Raw genomic sequence first — 21,702 nt, 5'->3', positions numbered from 1 at the left:
GGAGGTGGAGTGGAAAGGCTCCTGAAGCAGCTCTCAGCTGGAAAAGGTATGGATGGGTAAGTATGACATCATTTGTGCTTCTCCATGGGATAATTCTGAGTTCTGAGCTACACTACCTCCCAGAAGTCTCCACAAAATAGAGCCTGGGTGTCTACAGTGGCCACTGTGGGATAAACCTCTGTATTGATACCTTCTCTGTCTAAATAGTGTGTTCCTGGGGAAAAAAAAACCGGGAACTGAATGGAGACTTGGGGTTCCAGTCGACAGTGGTTCCAACATGGCTCAGCACACAGTGGTGATCAAAACACACTATCTCCTATGCACAGCCTCTTGACTGCCAAGGGCAGATACACATGATCAATGTCAAGGCTATAGCCAACACCATTCTGGTGAGAACCCATTTTATAGAATGAACTTGTAGCATCACTGTGTGAAGCTGAACCACTAGCTTCATTTAGCCTGCAGTTTCCTAGTCTATCTGTGTTTCTGCTCTCCACCACCCCCACATGGCTCTCTAAGTGTCTCTCTTTCTCTACACCTGCTCCCCCAGCCAAGGTCTATATATGCTGATATATATATATAGTTTTGAACTCTATATAGCTGAGATTGACCCTGAACTCTTCCTGTCTCTACCTCCTTAAGTGCTGATCACACGTGTGTGCCACCACACCTGGTTGTGAATGATGCCAGGGATTGAACCTGGGGCTCTGTGAATGTTAGGTGAATACCACCAATTAAGCTATACCCTGGGCCAACTTACTCTAGCATCTAACAAGAGATGACTGACTGAAATCCCTTCACATACAACACGCTCCATCTGCATGAGTTCAAGTGCTTGGTGAGGAAAAAAACCAATCACAATGTTTTTTCCCTGGTGTGCATGAGCCTTCAGGGTGGGAAGCTACAAGGTGGCCTCAGGGGAGAGGAAAACCAGTGTCTGGAGTGACTACCACATCTCTCAGTGGAAGGCCTACAAGAGGTGGTGTGGGGAGGGACAGGGCAGTCACTGTGGGGCCAGGGGGCATGAGGGCAATCTGTAAATAGCAGGGCCTTCGGAGGCTTGGCAAAGCACAAGTGGCACCATCTGCCTGGAGGACAAGTGAGGATAGGCAGAATGTCCTGAGAGCAGCATCTATACCAGGAGCTCTGGGTGCAGGATGCTGTCATGCAAAATGTGTGAGAACATGGAAGAATCTTAACCCCGCCCCTTGGCAAATCATATTCGGCACATTACTTCTTTAACCCCGAAGTGTGATATTAATCTCTATCACGGAGGACCATGGAGGAGATTACATGAGGACATCTAGTCCCCAACCACAAAGTAGACGTCCCGTCAGCTCTGAGGTTCCTGTTTGTTGGCTGATACTTAGGACAGGAAACACAAGGGCACCATCTTGGGCCACAGACGTGCCAATACTTTAAAAGTAAGCATTTTCCTCACAGCTATTTCAGACCTACTTTGCATTTTGATTTGATTAAATCCCTGTAAAGAGAAAACATGTACAACATTCAGATTATGTACTCTTATAGAATAACCATGCCTTAGGGTACTTGAATTCACTATTGAATTTCAGGGGAAACAAAGAAAAGAGAAAAAAAGAAAGAGAAAGAACTCTAAAATAAAACCAAATGAAATGCTTTGTTTGCTACTTAAGAGTTAGCTGTTATTACTGAACGGTTCTCCGCTTTGGACTCCAGATTTCCTGTAACGAAAATTGAGGTGGCAACTGGCCAGATGCACCTAAAATGCTATTCTTTTGGGTCTTTTGGTCTCTTTCAGTTCTAGGACCCGCTGAGAAAGCAGAGAAACAAGTCCTTTATGTGGTAATAAAGAGCCACTTCAGTGCGTCATTGTCACACTTGTGTGTTGAGGACCTCTGAAGCCCGCTTAGCCCTGCTAACCCCAATGATTCCCTTGGTTTTTTTTCTTCGTCAATAAATTAGAGAATGTTTTCCACCTTGTCACCATTCTGCTGTAATTTATTGTCCTGCGGTCTCAGAGGTTCATTCAAGGCCCAGGAAAATCTGTCTGCTAGTCCTTGAAGATTCACTGCAGTGTTTGTTTGTAATTAAACTTACAAGAGTCCTGTGAGCAGAAATCGGAGATAGTGGGTCTCTGCCGTCACTCCCAGCCAGTCTTCCCAGGCTCAGCCCCAGGTCTGTGAATCAGCCTGCAGAAGTCTCTTGCTATCTCATCTCTGTGCTGTGCAATTAGTTCCTTGATAATGGACTTTGAAAATTCTAATTGTCAGCTTCAGGGAGTTGAGCAGTGGCTTATGTCAGGTAGACTCTTCCCTGGTGTATGCATGCTACAGTGGGGTCCAAAACACGTTCTGCTCCTAAGATTGCATGATAATAAGCCATATTGTGTGGCTACATCGCTGATACCCATGAAGCAGATATCTGTGATTTTTAAAAAGATATTTCTTTTTATTAATTTTAATTACATGCATATTCTTGTGTGTCTGTGTATGCATGTGAGTAAAGGTGTCCCTAGAGTTCAGGAGAATGTCAGCGTCCCTGAAGCTGGAGTTATAGATGGCTGTGAGCTGCCCAACATGGGTTCTGGGAAGAAAACTCGGGTCCTCTGCAAGAGCAATCCCTGATCTAAATCTCTGCGCCCTCTCTCCAGATCCAGATACTTGTGAGTTTTTGCTTACCAAGCGTCAGTTTTCCTGGAAATACAATCCCCAAGTCTTCATAATCCAAGCAGGCCGAACCTACTACCCACTTCCAGTAGGTCTGTGCCAAGACTTAGGCTAGTCAACTAGTGTTTTCCCTGCGGACTCCAGGCTGTTTGCAGCCTAACTCTGGCAACTCTGTGCAGCTCTCAGAATCTGCTGGGACTATAGACACAGTCTTCTATTCAAAAATCTCTAAATCCCAAAAGCTTAACCACTCAAGGTGGATTTTCAGTGACTGATGTTTGGTTATTTATTTATGATAAGTTTGGTATTGTACTCATTTGGCTGTGAAACATGGCTTCACTGATGACATGCCATTAATGAGTCTCGACAAACCACACTTCTATGCTCAGACACAGTCAAGGGTTTGGGTAAAACCTGTGCTAAGTCTTATACCATACACGTACCATACTGTCATATTCTGAAACAGCTGTGTTTTGGATAAGAAATATGAACTAGGGCAGACATTTTGCATTTGTACATACTATTTCCCATCTGGAAAGTTCACCTACGCCACATCCATCCTTCTCAACTGAAAAAGTCCTGCTTATTTCACATGTTCCAAATGAAATCTCCTCTCCTCTGGGAAGATGCCCTGATCTCCTCAGCAGAATCAGCAATGCTGTTACTTTGTTTCTCCAAATATCCATATAAGGGGCCAAGGACACAGCTGGGGTAGAACATTTGCCTAGCATACACAAGGCCCTGGGCTCAGTCCTCAATACCATTAAGAGAAACAAAACAAAACAAAACAAAAACCCCTAAAAACCACAGAACCAAATACCGATCCATACATGGTCCAGTGGTTTCTATACTGTGCTCTGATCATCCCTGTCTGTTAGGAGCAGGGTCTGGTCCTGGGGTCTGCGCACAATGTAGGTATGGTGCCAGTGAGCATCTTACTGTAGTGCTTCCCACAGAGGCTTGAGTCGGGGAAACGGCACAGAGCCAAAGAGCACACACATCTAGTTCTTTACGTTGGAAAGCATAAGCGTCAGCACAGCCTATTTGGTGAAATAGTAAACAACTGTATTTTTTTTTTATCAATATAGCAAAATAACATGAGGAAAAATAAAATGCATCATAGAATTGTCTGACAGGCACAGCACTGGGACTGATGATGGACAGACCCCTCGTAATCCCAACAAGCTGAGGCTACCTCAAACCTGTGAGTCATAGGATCCCTCTGGGGGCTGATGCATGGTGGGGCCTCAGTGTACATTTGTCACATGGAATGAAAGATGTCCTCACCCATTGGGTAATTTATTGCCAATGAAAGTTGTGACCCGGAAGAAGGGAGCCCTGGCTGCAGACTAGCCCTTTGAGACTAGACAAGGCCTTATCTGTTAAGGACAATCTTCCTTTAAACTTGGCGAATCAGAGGTTATGAATATACTCACTACCTGGTTATTTAGAACTAATTAACATACACGGACTTTATTTTCTACTTTGGTGTGCTTTCCTTCTCAGGAGTAAGTACCAAAATGATTTGATTTGGCTTAACCATTGTGATGTGTATCTGGCTTCAGGTATTAATAGGTTTAGAATCCTGTTGATCATGAACATGTGTTGAGTAAATGGAGACAGAGGTGTGAATCCACCTTTCCCTTCCTCTTCAACTACCTTCCAACAATCTTAAGAGGTTGATGCTCAAATCTAACCATGACTGCAGGGTAAGCACACTTGGGGAACAAACTGTATGCAGCTGAGGTCTCTGTACAAAAAGCAGTCAACACATTCAATGTCTCCAGTTTAAACACATTGATTTAAAACCACAGACACTCCCAAGGAGCCCTAAGCCTTCATTCATTCAGTGGTCTTAGACACTGTAATTGGCTTCTATAGATCCAGTTGCTCTTGGACCACTCACTGTCCAACTGGGGCTAACCCATGCAGTGGTCCTGGGCACACCATAAACCTTCTCAATGATTTCTGTGCCTCCTAATAAAATGGGTGCAATGGACCGGATCATCTCCATGCATCCTTCCCTGTCATCCATACAACGGAACTGTATTTAACATACCTTTTTGGTTCCAGTGAAGAGAGTGTTTTAATCAAAGTTTCAGCTGAGGCTCTTTGCTGTGAAAATCATACAGACTTCCTAGCTCTGTGCTCCACCAACTGGGATGATATGACCAACTTGTAGCCTTAGGAACCCCATTTTTGTTCTCTCTCCCTTAGCAACAATATACTCCTACCTTCCCATGCTTTAGTATCCAAGACATTTTTCTCCTCCTGTCTCTTCCTTCTGAACCTCTGATGGCCATCAGATTTGCCAAAGGAATCTGGAGGCACATCTTGGGTTCTTGCTGATAAAATTCCCCTCTCCAGGGTCCTTTGTTTCCCTTTTTATTCTCAGGGATGATTGTCCCCTCCCACTCCTGTAAGCATCTCTCATCCCACTGACTTTATATTCTGGGTGTATAGGCCCGGGGTCAACTTTGGTGTGTGTGAGTGAGTCTCAGGTATTTTCTACTTGTTTTTAGAGACAGGGTCTCTCACCAAGTATTCTAGACTGGCTGGCCAATGAGCTCCAGGGACCCATCTGTCTTTTATCTTCTCGGTGCTGGGATCACTAGCATGCACCACCATGCCTGGCTTTTCAAAATAATGTGGGTCCTGGGGCTCAAACTCAAGTCTTCAGGCCTGGGTAGCAAGCATTTTACCAAATGCATCATCTTCCAACCCTACACTGTGCTTTGACACCCCCCAATAGCATTTCCTAACTCCCCTTCTCCCCTTATGCTAGGCTTTTGAGATTCTATTAGTTATTTTTGTGTAGCTATGACCAAATTATCTGAAAGAACACGTTAAAAGACAACGGACTTGTATTACCTTGTGGTTTCAGAGCTTCTGTCCGCCATGCTGGTAGGAGCACATGGCAAGGGAGTTTCTTCACCTCACTGTAGGCATGAAGTAGAAAGATACCAGGAGAAGCCAGGGACACCCCCAAGACCTGCCCCAATGACCTAGTTCCCTCAGGTTAGCCTCACATGCTAAAGTTTCTAGAACATCCCAAGAGAGTACCACCAGAAGGAGTAATTGAATGTGTCCATGGGGCATTTCATATTCAGAGCATAAGAGACACAGACATTGCTGTTTGCAACCCTGAGAGTTTCCACCCACTGAGCATTTGCTCCGCATAAACACATCTATGGGGGGGGCACTCTCCTCAAGCTCCTCAGCACTGATGCTGACATGATTCTCCCACTTGAATGATGAGGCTAAGTGATGCTTAAAGGAGTTATGCAACCTAGCTAAGCAAGAAACACAGAGGATCAGTGATTCGAGCTGAGATCTGGATGCCTTCAAACCAATGGGTTTTAAGTGCCCTCTGTACTGAGGGCTCTAACACTATTCAGGGGTTCACATTCTACATTTGTAGCTCAGACAATTTTAAAGCCGAAGTGCATTTGAGAGATCATTTAATCTTAGTGAGTTCTCGGAGAACCTAGGAGATTTAAGAACACATCCAAACAGAATAAGGGAATGGCATAATTATGTGGATGGGTGCCCAACATTACACATGTCTATATTTATACTACAAATGTAAAGTCTCTCTTTACAAGCTGCCATGGAACACTTTCAAAAATTGGTATATTTGGCCACAAAAACCTCCCCTCAATCCTTTTTATTTAGAATGCTGAGGTTGTATTGTGAACAACATGTCCTCCAGCCTACATGCATTATCTTCTCCTGTGGGTACTTAATGTTCCAGCCAAGAGGAACAAAACTGCCATTGTCTAAATATGCCCTTGCTTTCCCCAACTCAATACTTTCTTTGTGCATATTGTTCCTGAGGCCGAGGATGCCTCCCCAGTATCTGCCTATGGCACTTCTAAGCATTCCTCAGTCCCACCTCATATACTGTTTCCTTTGCAGGACTGGTCCTGACCCTTACATTTAGAGTTACTCACATCACATGACAGCTCTAACTAACATACTTCTTAGTGCCAACCTTTGGAGGTCACTCAGGTCTACCTTTAGGTATTTCTAACACACAACATGAAACCTTCCATACACAAAAGTACTCAAGACATAGACATTGGGTATAACTCAGAGTTGTTCATTTTGCTTTGTGGGAATGTAGAAATAAGAAAAAAAAATATAGGTTGACCAACTTCAATATATTTTAATATAAACCACTCTGTTTCACATTAAATACTCATTTTGTCCTTTAAATATGCCTGTGTTGAAATTGCAGCATTCTTTCTATGGATTCATATTAACTTTCTAAGCTAAAGTAAATAAATTTATATAATCGGCTGAATCAGCAAATAGGATTAAGTCAAAACATCTTTTAGAAGGAGAAATGGCTAATTGAGTATGAGTGTCAATAGTTAACATAAAGAAAACGAAAAGAAGAAAAGCAATCCATGGTAGGATTTGTTTTTAGACAATAATACTTTTATCTATAAAACATGACTTTTTAAAATGCATGTGTGTGCACGGTGAGTGTGTGTGTGTGTATGTGTGTGTGTACGTATGTAAATATGTATACATGTGTATGTATATGCAGGTGTGTACTGGTTAGTGTGTACATATGTAAATATGTATGTATGTGCATGTATATGAAGGTGTGTACTGACTAGTGTGTATGTATATAAATATGTCTGCATGTGCATGTATGTGTATGTATATTAAGGTGTGTACTGGTTAGTGTGTACATATGTAAATATGTATGTATGTGCATGTATGTATATATACAGGTGTGTACTGGTTAGTGTGTACATATGTAAATATGTATGTATGTGCATGTATGTGTATGTATATATACAGGTGTGTACTGGCTTGTGTGTACATATGTAAATATGTATCTGCATGTATGTGTATGTATATATACAGGTGTGTACTGGCTAGTGTGTACGTATGTAAATATGTATGTATGTGCATGTATGTATATATACAGGTGTGTACTGGCTAGTGTATATGTATGTGCATGTATGTGTATGTATATATATACAGGTGTGTACTGGTTAGTGTGTACGTATGTAAATATGTATGTATCTGCATGTATGTGTATGTATATATACAGGTGTGTACTGGCTAGTGTGTACGTATGTAAATATGTATGTATGTGCATGTATGTATAAATACAGGTGTGTACTGGCTAGTGTGTATGTATGTATATGCATGTATGTGTATGTATATATACAGGTATGTACTGGTTAGTGTGTACGTATGTAAATATGTATGTATGTGTATGTATATATACAGGTGTGTACTGGTTAGTTTTTTGTCAACTTGTTTGTCAACTACCTCCAGGGTCATCTGAGAAGAGAGAACTTCAGTTGAGAAATGTTTCCAACAGACTGGCCTGTGTCTGTGGGGCATTTTCTTGACTGATGGTTGGCAGAGGAGGCTCAGCTCTCTGTGGGCAGTGGTATACCTGGCAGGTAGTCCTGGGCTGTATAAGAAATCAGGCCGAGCAAGCCTGCAATTTGTGTTCCTCCATGGTCTCTGCTTTAGTTATCGCCTCCAGGTTTCTGCCCTGAGTTCCTGCCTTGGTTTCCCTTGATCAGCTATAACCTGTAAGCCAGATAAACTCTCCCCTCCTCAAATTGCCTTTAAAAAAATTTATCCTTTGTGTCTTTCACATTAAGCCTCCCAATCCTACTCATCTCCCTGTCCACCTCAAAATAAAACAAAATAAAATTTAAGAGGAAAAAAAGAAAAAAGTAGAAAGAAGGAAGAAGAGGAAAATCTCGTCATGGAAGCTACAGTGTGACCCAGTGAGTCACGCAGTAAACCCCTTTATCCATACATTTTTACATGCAGGAGTTCATCAAAAAGTATCAGTGGTCTGGTTTGAGGCCCCAGGTCTCTGCTGTACTATCGACACTGGACCCTCACCGGGATTCTTCGTGGACACCTCGTTGCTGCCCTGTGTCATGGATTGACACCCTGTGCCCCCCCCCACTGTGCTCCAGCAGGTCAAGATGGGGTGGATGTTGGGGTGGGCCAATACATAACTCTGGTTCTGTAGTTCACCCTTGCAGCTATGAGGAAGGGGCGGGGCCAGTTCTCTGGCTTTCCTGTCTTCAGAGTCGGCTCTCACACCTACACCTTCAGAAACAGCTCTGTTACATTGCCCAGAGGCGGTGTAGGGGCCACTCTCCAGAGTGCTGCAGCTGATGAGGGGCAGGGACAGCTCTCCAGATCTTATGAGCTCAGGGCCAGCCCTTCCACTTGCCTCAGTATTGATGGGCAGGGTATGGGGAGTCGGGGGTGGGGAGCATCTCTCCCAGAGATCCTTCTGTCAATCTCCACCTTCCCAGTGCAGGGATTACAAGTGCCTGCTACTAGGCATTTTTATGTGGGTTTGGGGGATTGAAGTCGGGCTTTCACGGCTCCAAGGCAAACAATTTATGAACTGAGCCATCCAGCCAGCCTCAAAACACAGGACTTTGTACTAATATGCCCAGTAGTTTGTTGGCAAGTGATACTGTCAAAAAGTGCAAACTGAATTTTAATTGAGCTTCTCATGATATCTCAGACACAATTGGCCATTTTCCTATGGTACATGTGTGCGGAAAGGAAAAGTTAAAGAGAGATGCCAAAGGCCACTCTTCACATCTGCATAAACCTCTGTAGTTTACCACGCTCCATCAACACCATCTTATTAATACTAGCATGATATTAATTATATTATTACATTATACAGTTTTATATTAACACCTTCTGAGATCAATATTACCATCACCCTATTTTGTAGATGAGACAACAGTGGTGTAAAAACTGTTTCTCCAATAAAGTTTTGTTTGGAGGGGAAAAAAGGACCCACATACATCTTACAGGGTTGGACAAGGGTATTTGTCTTCCTCTTCCCTTTCAAAGTTTCCCTGGGAATGGCAGGAAAGATACACATGTAACAACAACTATAAAACAAGAAAGGATGTGGTCAGCAGATAAAACTCTGAGGAATTTCTGGATGTGAGAGTTTATGTTGGCAAGAAGCCTCAGTGGAAGGGACTACCCAGATAGACCACTGCAAACATGGAAACATTCTAGACTCAGAAGCAACAGTTACAATGAGGAGGAGGCCTTCAGCACAAAGAACAGAATGACCTCATGAGACAGCAACCATGGCCCATCCCTTTTCAGGCCAGTAAAGAATTTGGTGGGAGATCTCAACAAGCTTCCTTCAAATACCAAAGACAAACACTAGTAAAGATACAGTAGGCATGGGCCATTTTATCTATAACCTTGATTTAATGAACACATCAAAGCATCCCTATTTATTGTGGCACCATTCACAAAAGGAATCAACCTAGGTATTCAGTCGTGGATGAATGGGTAGGGGAAATGTGGCATATACATACAGTGAAGTATTATTCAGCTAAAGGGAACGAAAGCTGCCATTACAGCAATTTGGATGGGGCTGGAGAACATTACGTTAAGGGAAACAAGCTAGGTACCAAGAGGCAAGGGCTGCCTTATCAGTGGGAGTTTAAAAATGGATCTCATAAAAGTAGATAGAATACTGGTTATCATAGGCTAGAACGGGTGGGTGGGAGGGGTGGAGGAAGGCTGGCTGATAGAGACAGGAATGTGAGTGGATAGGAAGAACAGTTCTAAGATTCTGCAACACAGTAGGATAGCTATGGTTGACATTAATTGTATAGTTCCAAAATGCTAATAGAAAGGATTTTGAAAACTCCCAGTACAAAGAAAAGAAAAATATTTGAGGGAATGCATATACCAAGTATCTTGGTCTGCTCATTACAAATTGCATGTATTCCACAAATAGGTACAATTATTGCATCAATGAAAATTTTAACAGACCATCAGTGAGGCAGCTCAATTGGCAAAATGCATGTTGCATAGGCAGGAAAGCCCGAGTTTGGTTCCCGTGTGAAAAGCAGAGCTCAGTGGTATACTTTCATTGGAATCCAGGGCTTGACAATTTAGGGACCCTCATTGCTAGGGAGGCAAAGCCAGGGGACCTCTAAATTATTGAGCCCCAGGTCCCAGTGAAAAATTGTGTCTCAGACAACCAGGGGGATAGCTCCTGAGGAATGATGGCCAAAACTGACCTCTGCTCTCCATACACAGGTGCATACACACACACACACACACACACACACACACACACACACACACACACACGCGCATCTTAATACTTCATTACAAACAAGTACATTTCTCCTACCCTCTTACCCACTACATAAAACTATAAAAGTATGCTCTTAAAGTTCCAGTACTCAATTATAAAAAAATATGCATCAAACTGAACATTTTCCTCAAATAACTCTCATAATGTTTTCAGAAAATCTGTCCATAAAACAAGCCAAAAAGCAATGACTCTCAACACCTCAGAATCACAGACATCACATTTTCTGACCAAAATATATTCAAGTTAGAAGTTAAATTGGGATTAGGAAAATAGAGCTAACTCTCCATACTTATTTTTTTTAAATTAGATAATACACAGGTCATGTCAATTTTTTAAAACACGAGAGTGAAAAATAACCATCATATATGAGGTCTTACAAGATATGGGCTGGAGAGATGGCTCGGCCATTAAAGACTCACAGATATAACCAAAATAGCAATTTTTCACACTAACAGATTAATGAAAGAGGACCAAATTATCTCAATAGACAGAAAATATCAAATAAAACCCAATACCTAAAGCCAGGGGTGGAGTAGCATGCCTTTAATCCCAGCACTAGGGAGGCAAATCAGGCAGTTATCTATGAGTTAAAGGTCAGCCTGGTCTATGTAAAGCATTATGGGCCAGCCAGGGCTATATATTGAGAACTTGTCTAAAAAAAAAAAATCAACACCTAGTCATAAAAAGTTCATTATCTTGACAGAGTAGGAATTGAAAAGATACTATCAAACTGACAAAGTGTGCAAGCAAAAAATTTATAGTAAGCTGTTTTCAGTAGCAACATATAGGAATTGAAAAAGGTAAAATGGTCATTATTTACAGATAATTATATACTTAGAAACTAAAAAAAGTTACATTTTCTTGAAAATCTTTAAAGACATAAACAAATGTGAAGGATATACTATGTTCATAGATAGAACGTTTCAATGTTTAAGTGACATCAGTGTCCTCATACAGAACTACAGATTTAATATAGGTCTGACAAAAATCTCCAAGGGCTTTTCAAGGAAAACTGACAATACCACTGCAAATTTCGTTAGGAAGAGCAAATATTGACATCAAGCTATGGCAACTCCCGAGAGCCAGATGGAGAGGCTGGCTCTACAGAGTGAGCTTGGCTATAAGCTTGAGGAACTAAGAACTTTAGTTATAAATGCAAAGGCAGAGAGGTGGTCACAGAGGACACAGAGACTGAGGAAAACACACATGAGAACTTGATAGTGGACAGAGGTAGCACTGTACATTTGGTGTAGATATACTGACTGAACAGGAGAGTATTCAATAAATGGGCCAATCAGTGAAGAACACAATGAAAATTTTATTTTTATTCACAGAACTTAGGAAAATCAGTTCTGGGTATCACCATATTAAGTGAATAAACCTACTACAGTTTGTTTTCCTTCATTTGTGGTTCTTAGGGAGGTGTGTGTGTGTGTGTGTGTGTGTGTGTGTGTGTGTGTGTGTGTGTGTGTGACTATCTAGAGGACAGAGGACACCAACAAGAGAGATGAGAGGGGAGAAAAGGGAGGGCAGAGAAATATGGGTGGGGAATATACTCAACATACAAACGCTGGAAGGTAAATAAAGTTCAATGTTTTTTTTAATATGATTTGCAAGACTTTGATAATTTTAGAAAACAATGTAAGAGATTACCTCTATATCCTTGGAAATAATTTCTTAGGAAACAGAAAGAATTAGCATAAAGAAATTAAGCTTACATTTAAACATACAAAACTGAGAGCCACTGTAGAGGCAAAAATACTATAAAATTTTAATATGAGCCATGGGAAAAATATTACAAGCAAATAACATTCATATTTAAATATAACAAGCAAAGTATTCATAATCAAACTATGTAATGAACCCCTAACTTGGTGCTGAAATAGCAAAAATCAAATTTAAAACCAGGAGATAGATCTAGACATCTCGCAGAAGAAGTATGCACAGTTTGTGTACACACACGGGTTACATGGCAATAGTTAATGGTCAGAGAAATGCCAATTCCATACTGATACTATCTTGTGCCTAACATGTCGGTAAAATTAACCTGTTCTATAATGTCAAATATTGGGAAGACGATGCATCCTTGAGAATTTGCCTGCACTTCTAGGAGACATGAGAACGGACACAACTGCTGCAGAAGCCAGCCTGGAATTGTCTTATGCTAAGCAAATGCGTGCTCTATGACCATTATCTTATGCTAAACAAATGCATGCTCTATGACCCATCAATGCAACTTGTAGGCATCCCCTACAGGAATTCTTGCTGATTTTTATGAGGACACATGTTCCAGAACATTCATAGCAGAATGTTTATAGCAGGAAGACAAACAAGAAAACCCAAATATTTGCGGCTGGAGACATGGCTCAGTAGTTAAGATCATTTACTGCTCTTACACAGGACCTGGGTTTGAGTCCCAGCACCCATTCAGTAACTCATGATGATCTGTAATTCCAGTTCCGGGATCCAGTGCCCTCTTCTGACCTTTGAGGACATCAGGCACATATGCAGTGCACATATGTACATGGCAGGCAAAACACTAATACACAGGAAAAAAACCCCTAAATTAAAAAAAAACCAAGTATTTATAGTAAGAATGATGCTATATTTACATATAGCAAGTTCTGCATACACAAGCTGTGTTGAGCTAAAATAAAGAATCATAGCTGCATGTATCAATCATGTTAAGTGAGAAATCAAGCTGAATACAATGTCACAAGATCATGTTTATACAATTTAAAACCAAACAAAATCAAGTAATACGGCCTTTAGAGATATATACATATATAATTACTACTACCACTATTTTTATATTATTTAAGACAGGATCTCACTATGTAGTACTAGCTGTCCTGGAACTTGCTATGTAGACCAGACTTGTCTTGCATTCAAAAACATTGGTGTGCTTCTGCCTCCCCAGTGCTGGGATTATAGGTGTATGCCATGCCCCCCACATACATACTAGCTTTGATTATCATTTTAAAACAATGGTAGGATAACCATACATTTCCAGGTGATGTTTTTTGTCTGAAGGAGAGAAGACAGGCCGGAGGGAACACCTGGTAGTGTGTACAGGGCTGGGAATGCCTGATTTTGTTAGCCAGGCAATGTCCACAGCTAATTATCCTGCTTTACAATCTGCTTCCTCAGTACACATTTTCTCCTGTACATATTAAGTGCTACACCTTTTATAGGAACAAGAGTCATTTTTAAAACACATGACTACTCAAAAGACCATGCCTCTACAAAAGGCCTTGGTGGTTTTACGATTCATTTTTAAAATCCTTTGAGAAAAAAGTTAATTCCTCTGGTGTTTGAACTGTTTCAAAGCATGTGAACAGATGATAGCCTTTTGAATTTTATAAAACTCTGGGCTAGCACAATTAAAGATCGCCATGAGCCAATGGCACGGATTTATAAAAGATAACAATGTAATATTCATAAATCAAGTAGCAAAGGTAATGAATACATCAAACCTAATAAGCAAATCAGTAGACTGATAACTGTAAAAACAGACAGTCCATGATCACATAGTGATCACATGATCACTATGTAAACACATCCAAGGAAAAAGGAACATGAGTATTTTGATGAAGGCGGACAAAGTTTGATAAAATTCAACAACCATTCCTGATAAAAGCATGGATAGGAACTCATAATGGACAGCATTATCTTCCTAACCTATCTGGCAGACCTCATGCTCAGTGGTGAAATACTAAGAGCACTCCCAGCTAAGTCTGGAAGGAGTTGAGACTGTTTGCTTCCATTGCTCTGGCTCAACTTTACCATTCTAGAAGGTCCTTGCAATTGCAATAGGCTAAGAGGCAGGAAGAGGTCAGTACAGGAAGAACTGTCATCATGTACAAATTGAAGGCACACATGCATTCATACGTACATGCACACAGACTTTCATTTATAAACGCATACAGATGATTCTGGATGGAGGATGCCTAACTGGGAACCATAGTTTTACCTGAGGAGAGAAGAAAGAGAGACTGAGGGTCAAGAGGAACCTTGAAAATGGGGCTGGGGAGATGGTTCAGTTGGTATAGTGCTTTCCTGGCAGAGCATGAGGACTTGAGTTCAGCACCCGTGTTGAAAAGCTGGGCATGGTGGTAGGTGCCTGTAATCTCACTGCGGAGGCAGAGGCAGCAGCATCCCAAGGGCTCATTGGTTGGCCAGGCTAGCTGAATCCGTGGGTTCCAGGTTCAGTGAGAGAGCCTGCCCTACCCCTATCTATGGGGTAGCTGGCAACTGATGGTTGCCAAGGAAGGGAAAGTCACTCTCCTTTGGGGATGTGGCTGCTAGCAGGTTGTTCTTGTCCCAGTGCACATAGGCAGCATTGACTGGACTCAAGGTTATTTATTAGTAACAAAACAAAACATAAGAGGACACCAAGTTGGAAGCAGATGGGATGGAGGGCACTAGGAGGAGCTGGAGGGAGGTAGGGGTGAATGGATATGGTCAATATATACTGTAGAATGTGTGAAACTTTCAAAGAATAAACAATTTTAAGAGCTGAACAAGGATGTCACCAATGGACATGTCAAACTGCACAGGGAAAAGCCCATGAGGCCTCAACCCTACACAAAGGACTATGGGCAACTGAGGAGAGCTGGGAGTGGGAGAGGTGGGCTTCCCCAGGGAAGAGCACACCGATTGGCTGTCCAATGCCAAATGGTCAGCCCTGAACACATACACACAAGGAACAACATATGGACTCAACAGGTTATATTGAGGAAAATATATGCGTGTACACACACACACACACACACACACACACACACTAAAAATTAGTGAAAAAAAAAGAAGTCATGAATTTGAAGGCAAGCAGGGAAGGGTATGTTGGAGGGTTTGGAGGGAGGAAAGGGAAGAAATGTAATTAAAGTATGATCTTGGAAGAGCTCGCCCCTGCACTTGGGAAAGATGGCCCCGCCCCTCATCACAGGCATGCACCTCACCTGGGAAGCACACTAGAGCTGACCCTGTGGTCAGGGAAACAGATGAGCTGCCCCCGAAGGCTTGAGAGCAGGATAGCTGACTCGCCCCCTTCGTCTGCCATGAGGTGACAGGGATGAGGAAAGATGCCCTCCCTCCTCTGTCCCTTGCGACCTGTGGCAGACAAGAGTGCTGACCCTGGGGTCACTAGAGTGAGAGAACTAGCCCTGCCCCACACCAGCTGCAGCGCAAGGAGAGTCGGCCCGCAGTCAGCCTGGGCAGCACACTGACCCTGCCCTCCCTCGTATTCCCCCTACAGCAATCAGGAGAGTGGGCCCAGCACCTTGCCTGGGCAAAACCAAAGAGCTGCCTCTGGTGATGTGAGTGTGAGGGACCCGGATTTGAGAGAGCAGGAGAACTGGTCCTGCTCCTTGCTGTAGGCTGCATTGGGTGAACTCTCTGAGGCAGAGCTGGAGGGCTCCCCAGGTAGTGATGATGAGGGAAAGCCAGCGGTCTGACCAACCCAGCTACCACCCAGGCCCAGAACCAGGGCTATGAGTTGGTCACTCCAACATCCACCAAATCTATGAACTGTTGGATCATGTGAAGGAGATGAACTTATAGATCCAAAACAGCAGGATCTCTATGGTACAGGACAACAGGATATCCAAGAGGAGCCCCAGGGAGAGCCCATTACTGGTGGTGTGGCAGGAACGGGAGGCCTCCAGCCAGACCGATGACTCATGGTAATGAACAACACTTGCAAGATGAATGGACTAAAGGGTAAACTGTGTGACTCAGAGGGCCACACTATAGCTTCCATGACAGATTCTTCTTCTTTGGTTTTGTTTGGTTTTTGGTTTTTCTTTTAAGTTTGGTTTTGATTTGGGTGGGAGGTTCCAAGGACAGAGGGCAGATGCCAGGGTATGGGGAGGGAGATAAATGGGGTCAGAATACATGATATGAAATCCACAAAGAATCAATAAAAGTTGAAGAAAATTATAATCTCAAAATTAAAATAACAAAAGTAGAGAGAGGAAGATGCTTGACATTGACCTCTGACCTCCACACACACACCCATGTACACACAGGCATGCCTACCTGCTCGCTCTCTCTCTCTCTCTCTCTCTCTCTCTCTCTCTCTCTCCACCATCAGTGGTTTTTAGTATAATCACCAAGTTGTGCAACTACCCCAACACCACCTAATTCCAAAACATTTTCATCACCACAAAAGGAAAATCTGCAACCATTAGCAGACCAAATATATATATATTTTAATTTGGGTAGGTATTGCCACATTGCTTTACCAAAATTAAAGTAACGTCCTTTGACATGGTCTCAGCACAGTACACGGCCCCTTGCGGGCTTCTGGTTGCCCTTACCTCCTCCTCCCTGAACACAACAGGACCTCACTGGTCTCGTTGGATAAGGAAGAACATGCAGTGGCCCCACTCTCTGTCTCCACACAGACACTGCATCCTGGCATGCTTTCCACACTCACAAAGGTAGCAAAAGAGCCGGGAATGGGGTGCAGGGGTACAGTTCTTGCCTCACATGAGCAAGGGCCATGGTTCCATGCCCAATATTGGAAATAGGGAACTAAATTCCAAGAAAGCATGTTTAAAAATCTCATCAAGGGCTGGAGAGATGGTTCAGCAGTTAAGAGGATCCTCTGCTCTTGCAGAAGATCTGCGTTTGGATCCCCACCCCATGTCAGGTGATTCACAGCTACCTGTAACTCCTGCTTCAGGAGATCTGATGCCCTCTTCTGGCTCCTGTGGGCACTGCACTCATGTGCATATGCCTACGCGCCACCCCCCTCAAAAGGACAAATAAATACAAAACGTTTTAAAAATGCACTGAAAGTCCAGCCTGACTTCAACAAGTGTTTTACAGTCCTTCAGAGGATGTACCACTGTGTACAAGTGTACACGGCTACTATTCTGATCTTGTCAGGGGCAAAGACATTCTAGTGACCCAAACGCTCAGAGTTCAATGCCATGGCAACCAAGAAACAAAGGCAACAACAGCTTTTTTCCAACTCATGCACCGACCTAATACCAGGTTGCTCTGTCCTTGAATGACAAGTACCTATGCCCACGGTGCCAGCCAACTGAGGCTTCCTCTGCATACACTTGCTTCCCCCACCTGTGGACCTCCAGGCCCCCATTTATCTGGAAAGACTTCACACCCCAGACAACAACTGGTTCTGCAAACTGGTCCCAGCTCTGTTGCTTGGCTCACAGCCCTGGGCTGAGAACACAGTCGTCTCGGCAGCCCGGGTGGACAACGCCTGCTTCCCCTTTTCCCTTTCCTCCTATGTGTTTTAAGGAACAGGCAAAGGGAAGATAATTAGAACCTGCAAGAAAACCCATGGGCAGGCAGGAGGAAAGAAAACTGTGGTGACTTAAGGACGCCGCCACATGTTTATAAGTACGCATTTGTAAGTAACACGGCAATAAAAAAGACGCTCCTATAAAATGCCACATACTTCAAAGCTCTATATAACTGACATTCTCTTTTAAGGGGTGGGGGACCCAGTCATGTCCCTTCCTCATCGTTTCACGTCCAACAAGCAAAAGGAATCCTAGTTATACCATTTCCCAGTTGTGCAGGCCTTTACAGGGCCAACTGCCCAGAAATACCCACACCCTTATATGCACACACAAAGATAAAGAAAAGGTACAGGGGAGTCTTTCTATGGCACAGCCGTGCAGTGCCAGGGGTGGCAGAGTAGGCATCTCGCTACCTCTCTCTGGGTTTTCTAGCTGCTCGGATTGAGCGTACACACTTGAACCCCAAAGCCAGTTTGGTCCCACTTTCCGTACACCATCAAAGCAAGGGTGTGCCTGTACGTGTGCTCCGCTCTCATTCCCTCCCCCCTTTGCTGACTGTGAGGTAAAGCAGAGCCCTTGGCCTGTGTAAGAGGCTCCAGGACATGCATTCCCGAGTGGCCCTCCCCAGGAGCCCATTGTGGGCAGGTAACTGAAGCCTGCCTTCGGCCTGGCTGTTAATAAGAGTAATTGGCACACCGCGGAGGGGCGGCGGCAGGGCCGTGATTTGCTCAGTACGGAGGTCTCCCCTGACCAGATGTGTCGGCAGCGGTGATAGAAATATTTTCCATATGAGCTTTCCTCTCGCCTGCTTAAGTGCTCCGGGCTGAGCGAGGTGGGCCCATTTGTCATTTACTCCACACAGTAAAAAAATCAACGGGGAAGTTGCAAACTTCAACTCCAAGCAGAGGCTGACGGTCTGCTTTCGGCTTTCAGCATTCCTAATCTACTGGGCATCTCCACTTCCCTCTCAAGAGCTCCGTTCCCCTGGAGACTACCCACAGCACAGAGGGCTTGGGTAACGACCAGGCGAAAAGCCTAGGACAAATGACCCAGGAGCTGGAAGCTCGTGGAACCTGCCTCAATCTTGCAGCATGGGCATAGGTTGGGGAGCACATCCTAAGCATGGAAGGGAGAAGAGCCATTACATGAGCTTTCAGGACTCACTAGGCTCCTGAAGGTGAACAAAAGGCCAAGCTGGGAAGCGGCCTCGTGGCCCTTTTAAAAGATATACACGGTCACTAGGCTTTTCGAAGAGGAAGATGAGTTCAGGACAAAGGTTGTATTTGCATTGCTCCAGTCTGGGAGGCTTTCCTTCAGAGTTAGTAGTGAAGGAATGGAGGAAGAGGGAACGTTGGTGCCGGCTCATCTGCAGGGCAGGCTGGAGACACTGAATGCTCCTTTCTCCCTGCTCAGTGATCAATACTTCAGGCTCTGCCTGCATGAAAATTGGCTCCTGGAGGCATCAGTCATGTTCAGAAACATACCCAGCAAAACCACGGGCTAGACCAATAAGAAGCTGTCCCCACAGACCTTAAACCATGCCTCCTTTTTCTGGCAGACCCAGGCACACTTGTAGCCCCCCTGCTGGCTGCCGCTTTCCCTCTCCACACTCATGACAGAAAGTGAAACACAGGTTTACCCATGCACATCAAAGCGAAGAGAGAGAAAAGCAGGGCACGGAGGGAGGCAGGAAAGAAAGGCAATCTCTCACGCATGCAGATCCCCTCTGAGGCACAGGGGGACAAATGCCTTGAAGGCAATGTCCTTCCTGCATCTGTAATAGATCCTACTGGAATCCGACATGCATCCCCCGCTCCCTGCCCTGACCCCTGCAAACAGCAGAAGCATGCATGCCATAGGTTTCTGTCACCCAGGCCATGCCAGGTCCCCAGGGTGGTAACTGCATGGACAGGCTCAGCACAAGGTTTTAGTAAGTACAGGATCCTTCAAGAAGAAAAGTTTCCCTGTAAGAAAAGCCTAAAGAAAAGTCATAAAAAGCGTTAATCTTTGCACACCCCAAGAACCCTATTCCCTGGTCCCTCTTCGTAGATGGAAGGGGACATTTAATGCAGACAAAAACAGAACTTCTGACGAGATAGTGCAGTTGGCTTACCTCTCCCCCAGGTCTTGCTAACACTGCTGTCTCAGTGTGGAACAATGTTAATAACAGGTAGCTGACAAACATTATTACCCAGACTCAGAGCTACCCTGGAGGAGAAGCCGGCCGCCCAGTGCGAACGCTAGCAGATGCACTTGTGGCTCTGGGATTCCAGCCTGGACTTCTGTAGGCACTGCGCTGGTTCCCCGGCTCCTTCCCTCACTGTACTACCCCGCGCTCCGAGCTCAGCCTCTGCTCTGAAGAAAACTGGTAAGCTGATCTCTTCATGTAATAACTTCTCCTGGCTGGGGGAGGGGACAGGAGCCAGCTGGGAGCTGGGGGGCTGCCTTTAACAGAAAGCAGAAAAGGGGAGGGACAGAAATGATCAATGTGGAGGCTGCATCTGGCCTCATTCATGAAAAGGGCTCCAAGGTAAGCACTTAACGCGGGGGATGGCTCTGCCTCCTCCACTGAGGCAGGCAGGAGGCAGTGGGCTGCAGGAGGAAGAGCTGCAGGCTGGCAGCTTGGAGACCCAGGAAACCCAGGGCCTTCTTACCTCTGGGTCTGAGTCTGGAGGGCTGGGTGACCTACACAAGTTGCCAGCCCTCTCTGGGATATAGTTCCTTTTTTTTTTTTTTCCTCACTGGTCCTAAGTCAAGAGGTGAGTGGATAGCTTCTACATTCCTTTCCATCTGATTCGATGGGTGCAGAAATCTAGGCAAAGACTCCATTATCAAAGGCAGCCTGGAAAGCATAGAGGTCACCAGAGTGCCACCTGCTTGGCACATGAGCATGAATGGATGGGAACTGTATTTCCCCTTGCTGCATTTCTGGGTCACTGTGCCTAAACCAGGATAACAAAGAATTATTGATGAGGATATAAAAATAAGTGGTAAAGTGTGGACCAGTGAACTCTGGGTGGCTACACTGTCAAGAATAACCTGTGGGATGCAAGGATGTTCTTGGAGAAAGAAGACTCCACCTTAGTGGATCAGAGGGACCATCAGAGTGGGACTGGGGCACATGAGGAGCACAGGGCCTCACACAGATCTGCTGAGCTCCAGAAACCAGCTTTGTTCTATCCTAGTATGAGTCAAGGTCCAAAGTGGGTTTCAATCCACCAAGGATTGGATTCTGCCTGTGGAGGCATACAAAAGCATTCTGAGGGGTTGGTGGCCGGGGAGAATAGGGCAACATCAGACCCAGTGTGTTCTAGGGGCCCCTCCTGTGAAATGGGGGAAATGTCACCTAATGATTAGGAAGACACATAGGTCACATTGGCTTACAACTTGGCGTAGTTTGTGCCATAGAAGTACTAGAGACCCTGGCTTTGTCTTTGGTCTGATGCAAGTTCAAAACTCAGTCCCAGAAAGTAAAATAACAAATGTTTGAAAGCTCCGGGTTATGGGCATAATCCTGCATGAATGAGGAACTGCTTACTCTAACTAACTACAGTTTGCAGCCTCTTAGCATCAAGGGCCATGCGATGATGATTTACTAGTGAGACTTCTGGGAAGGCTTGGGTGAAAA

General features: G+C 44.2%; 1 protein-coding gene across 2 annotated transcripts in view; it reads right to left on the bottom strand.

Moving 5' to 3' along the window:
• Thsd4 (thrombospondin type 1 domain containing 4) overlaps positions 1–21,702 on the bottom strand; it is a 573,943-nt gene that overhangs the window by 164,597 nt on the left and 387,644 nt on the right. Inside the window, exon 1 of one of the 2 annotated variants that reach the window (XM_028861990.2) lies at positions 20,188–20,938. The exons of the other annotated variant lie outside the window; for it this stretch is intronic. Coding sequence (XP_028717823.1) covers positions 20,188–20,259 — 72 coding nt within the window. The 5' untranslated portion in view covers positions 20,260–20,938. Of the gene's footprint in view, positions 1–20,187; positions 20,939–21,702 lie in introns of those variants that run through there. 2 annotated transcript variants of the gene reach the window in all.

The sequence above is a fragment of the Peromyscus leucopus genome, chromosome 7 (genome assembly GCF_004664715.2).
Source record: "Peromyscus leucopus breed LL Stock chromosome 7, UCI_PerLeu_2.1, whole genome shotgun sequence".
Lineage (NCBI taxonomy): Eukaryota > Metazoa > Chordata > Mammalia > Rodentia > Cricetidae > Peromyscus > Peromyscus leucopus.
Note: the sequence above shows the minus strand (reverse complement) of the source record. Positions and strands in the feature narration are given on the sequence as shown.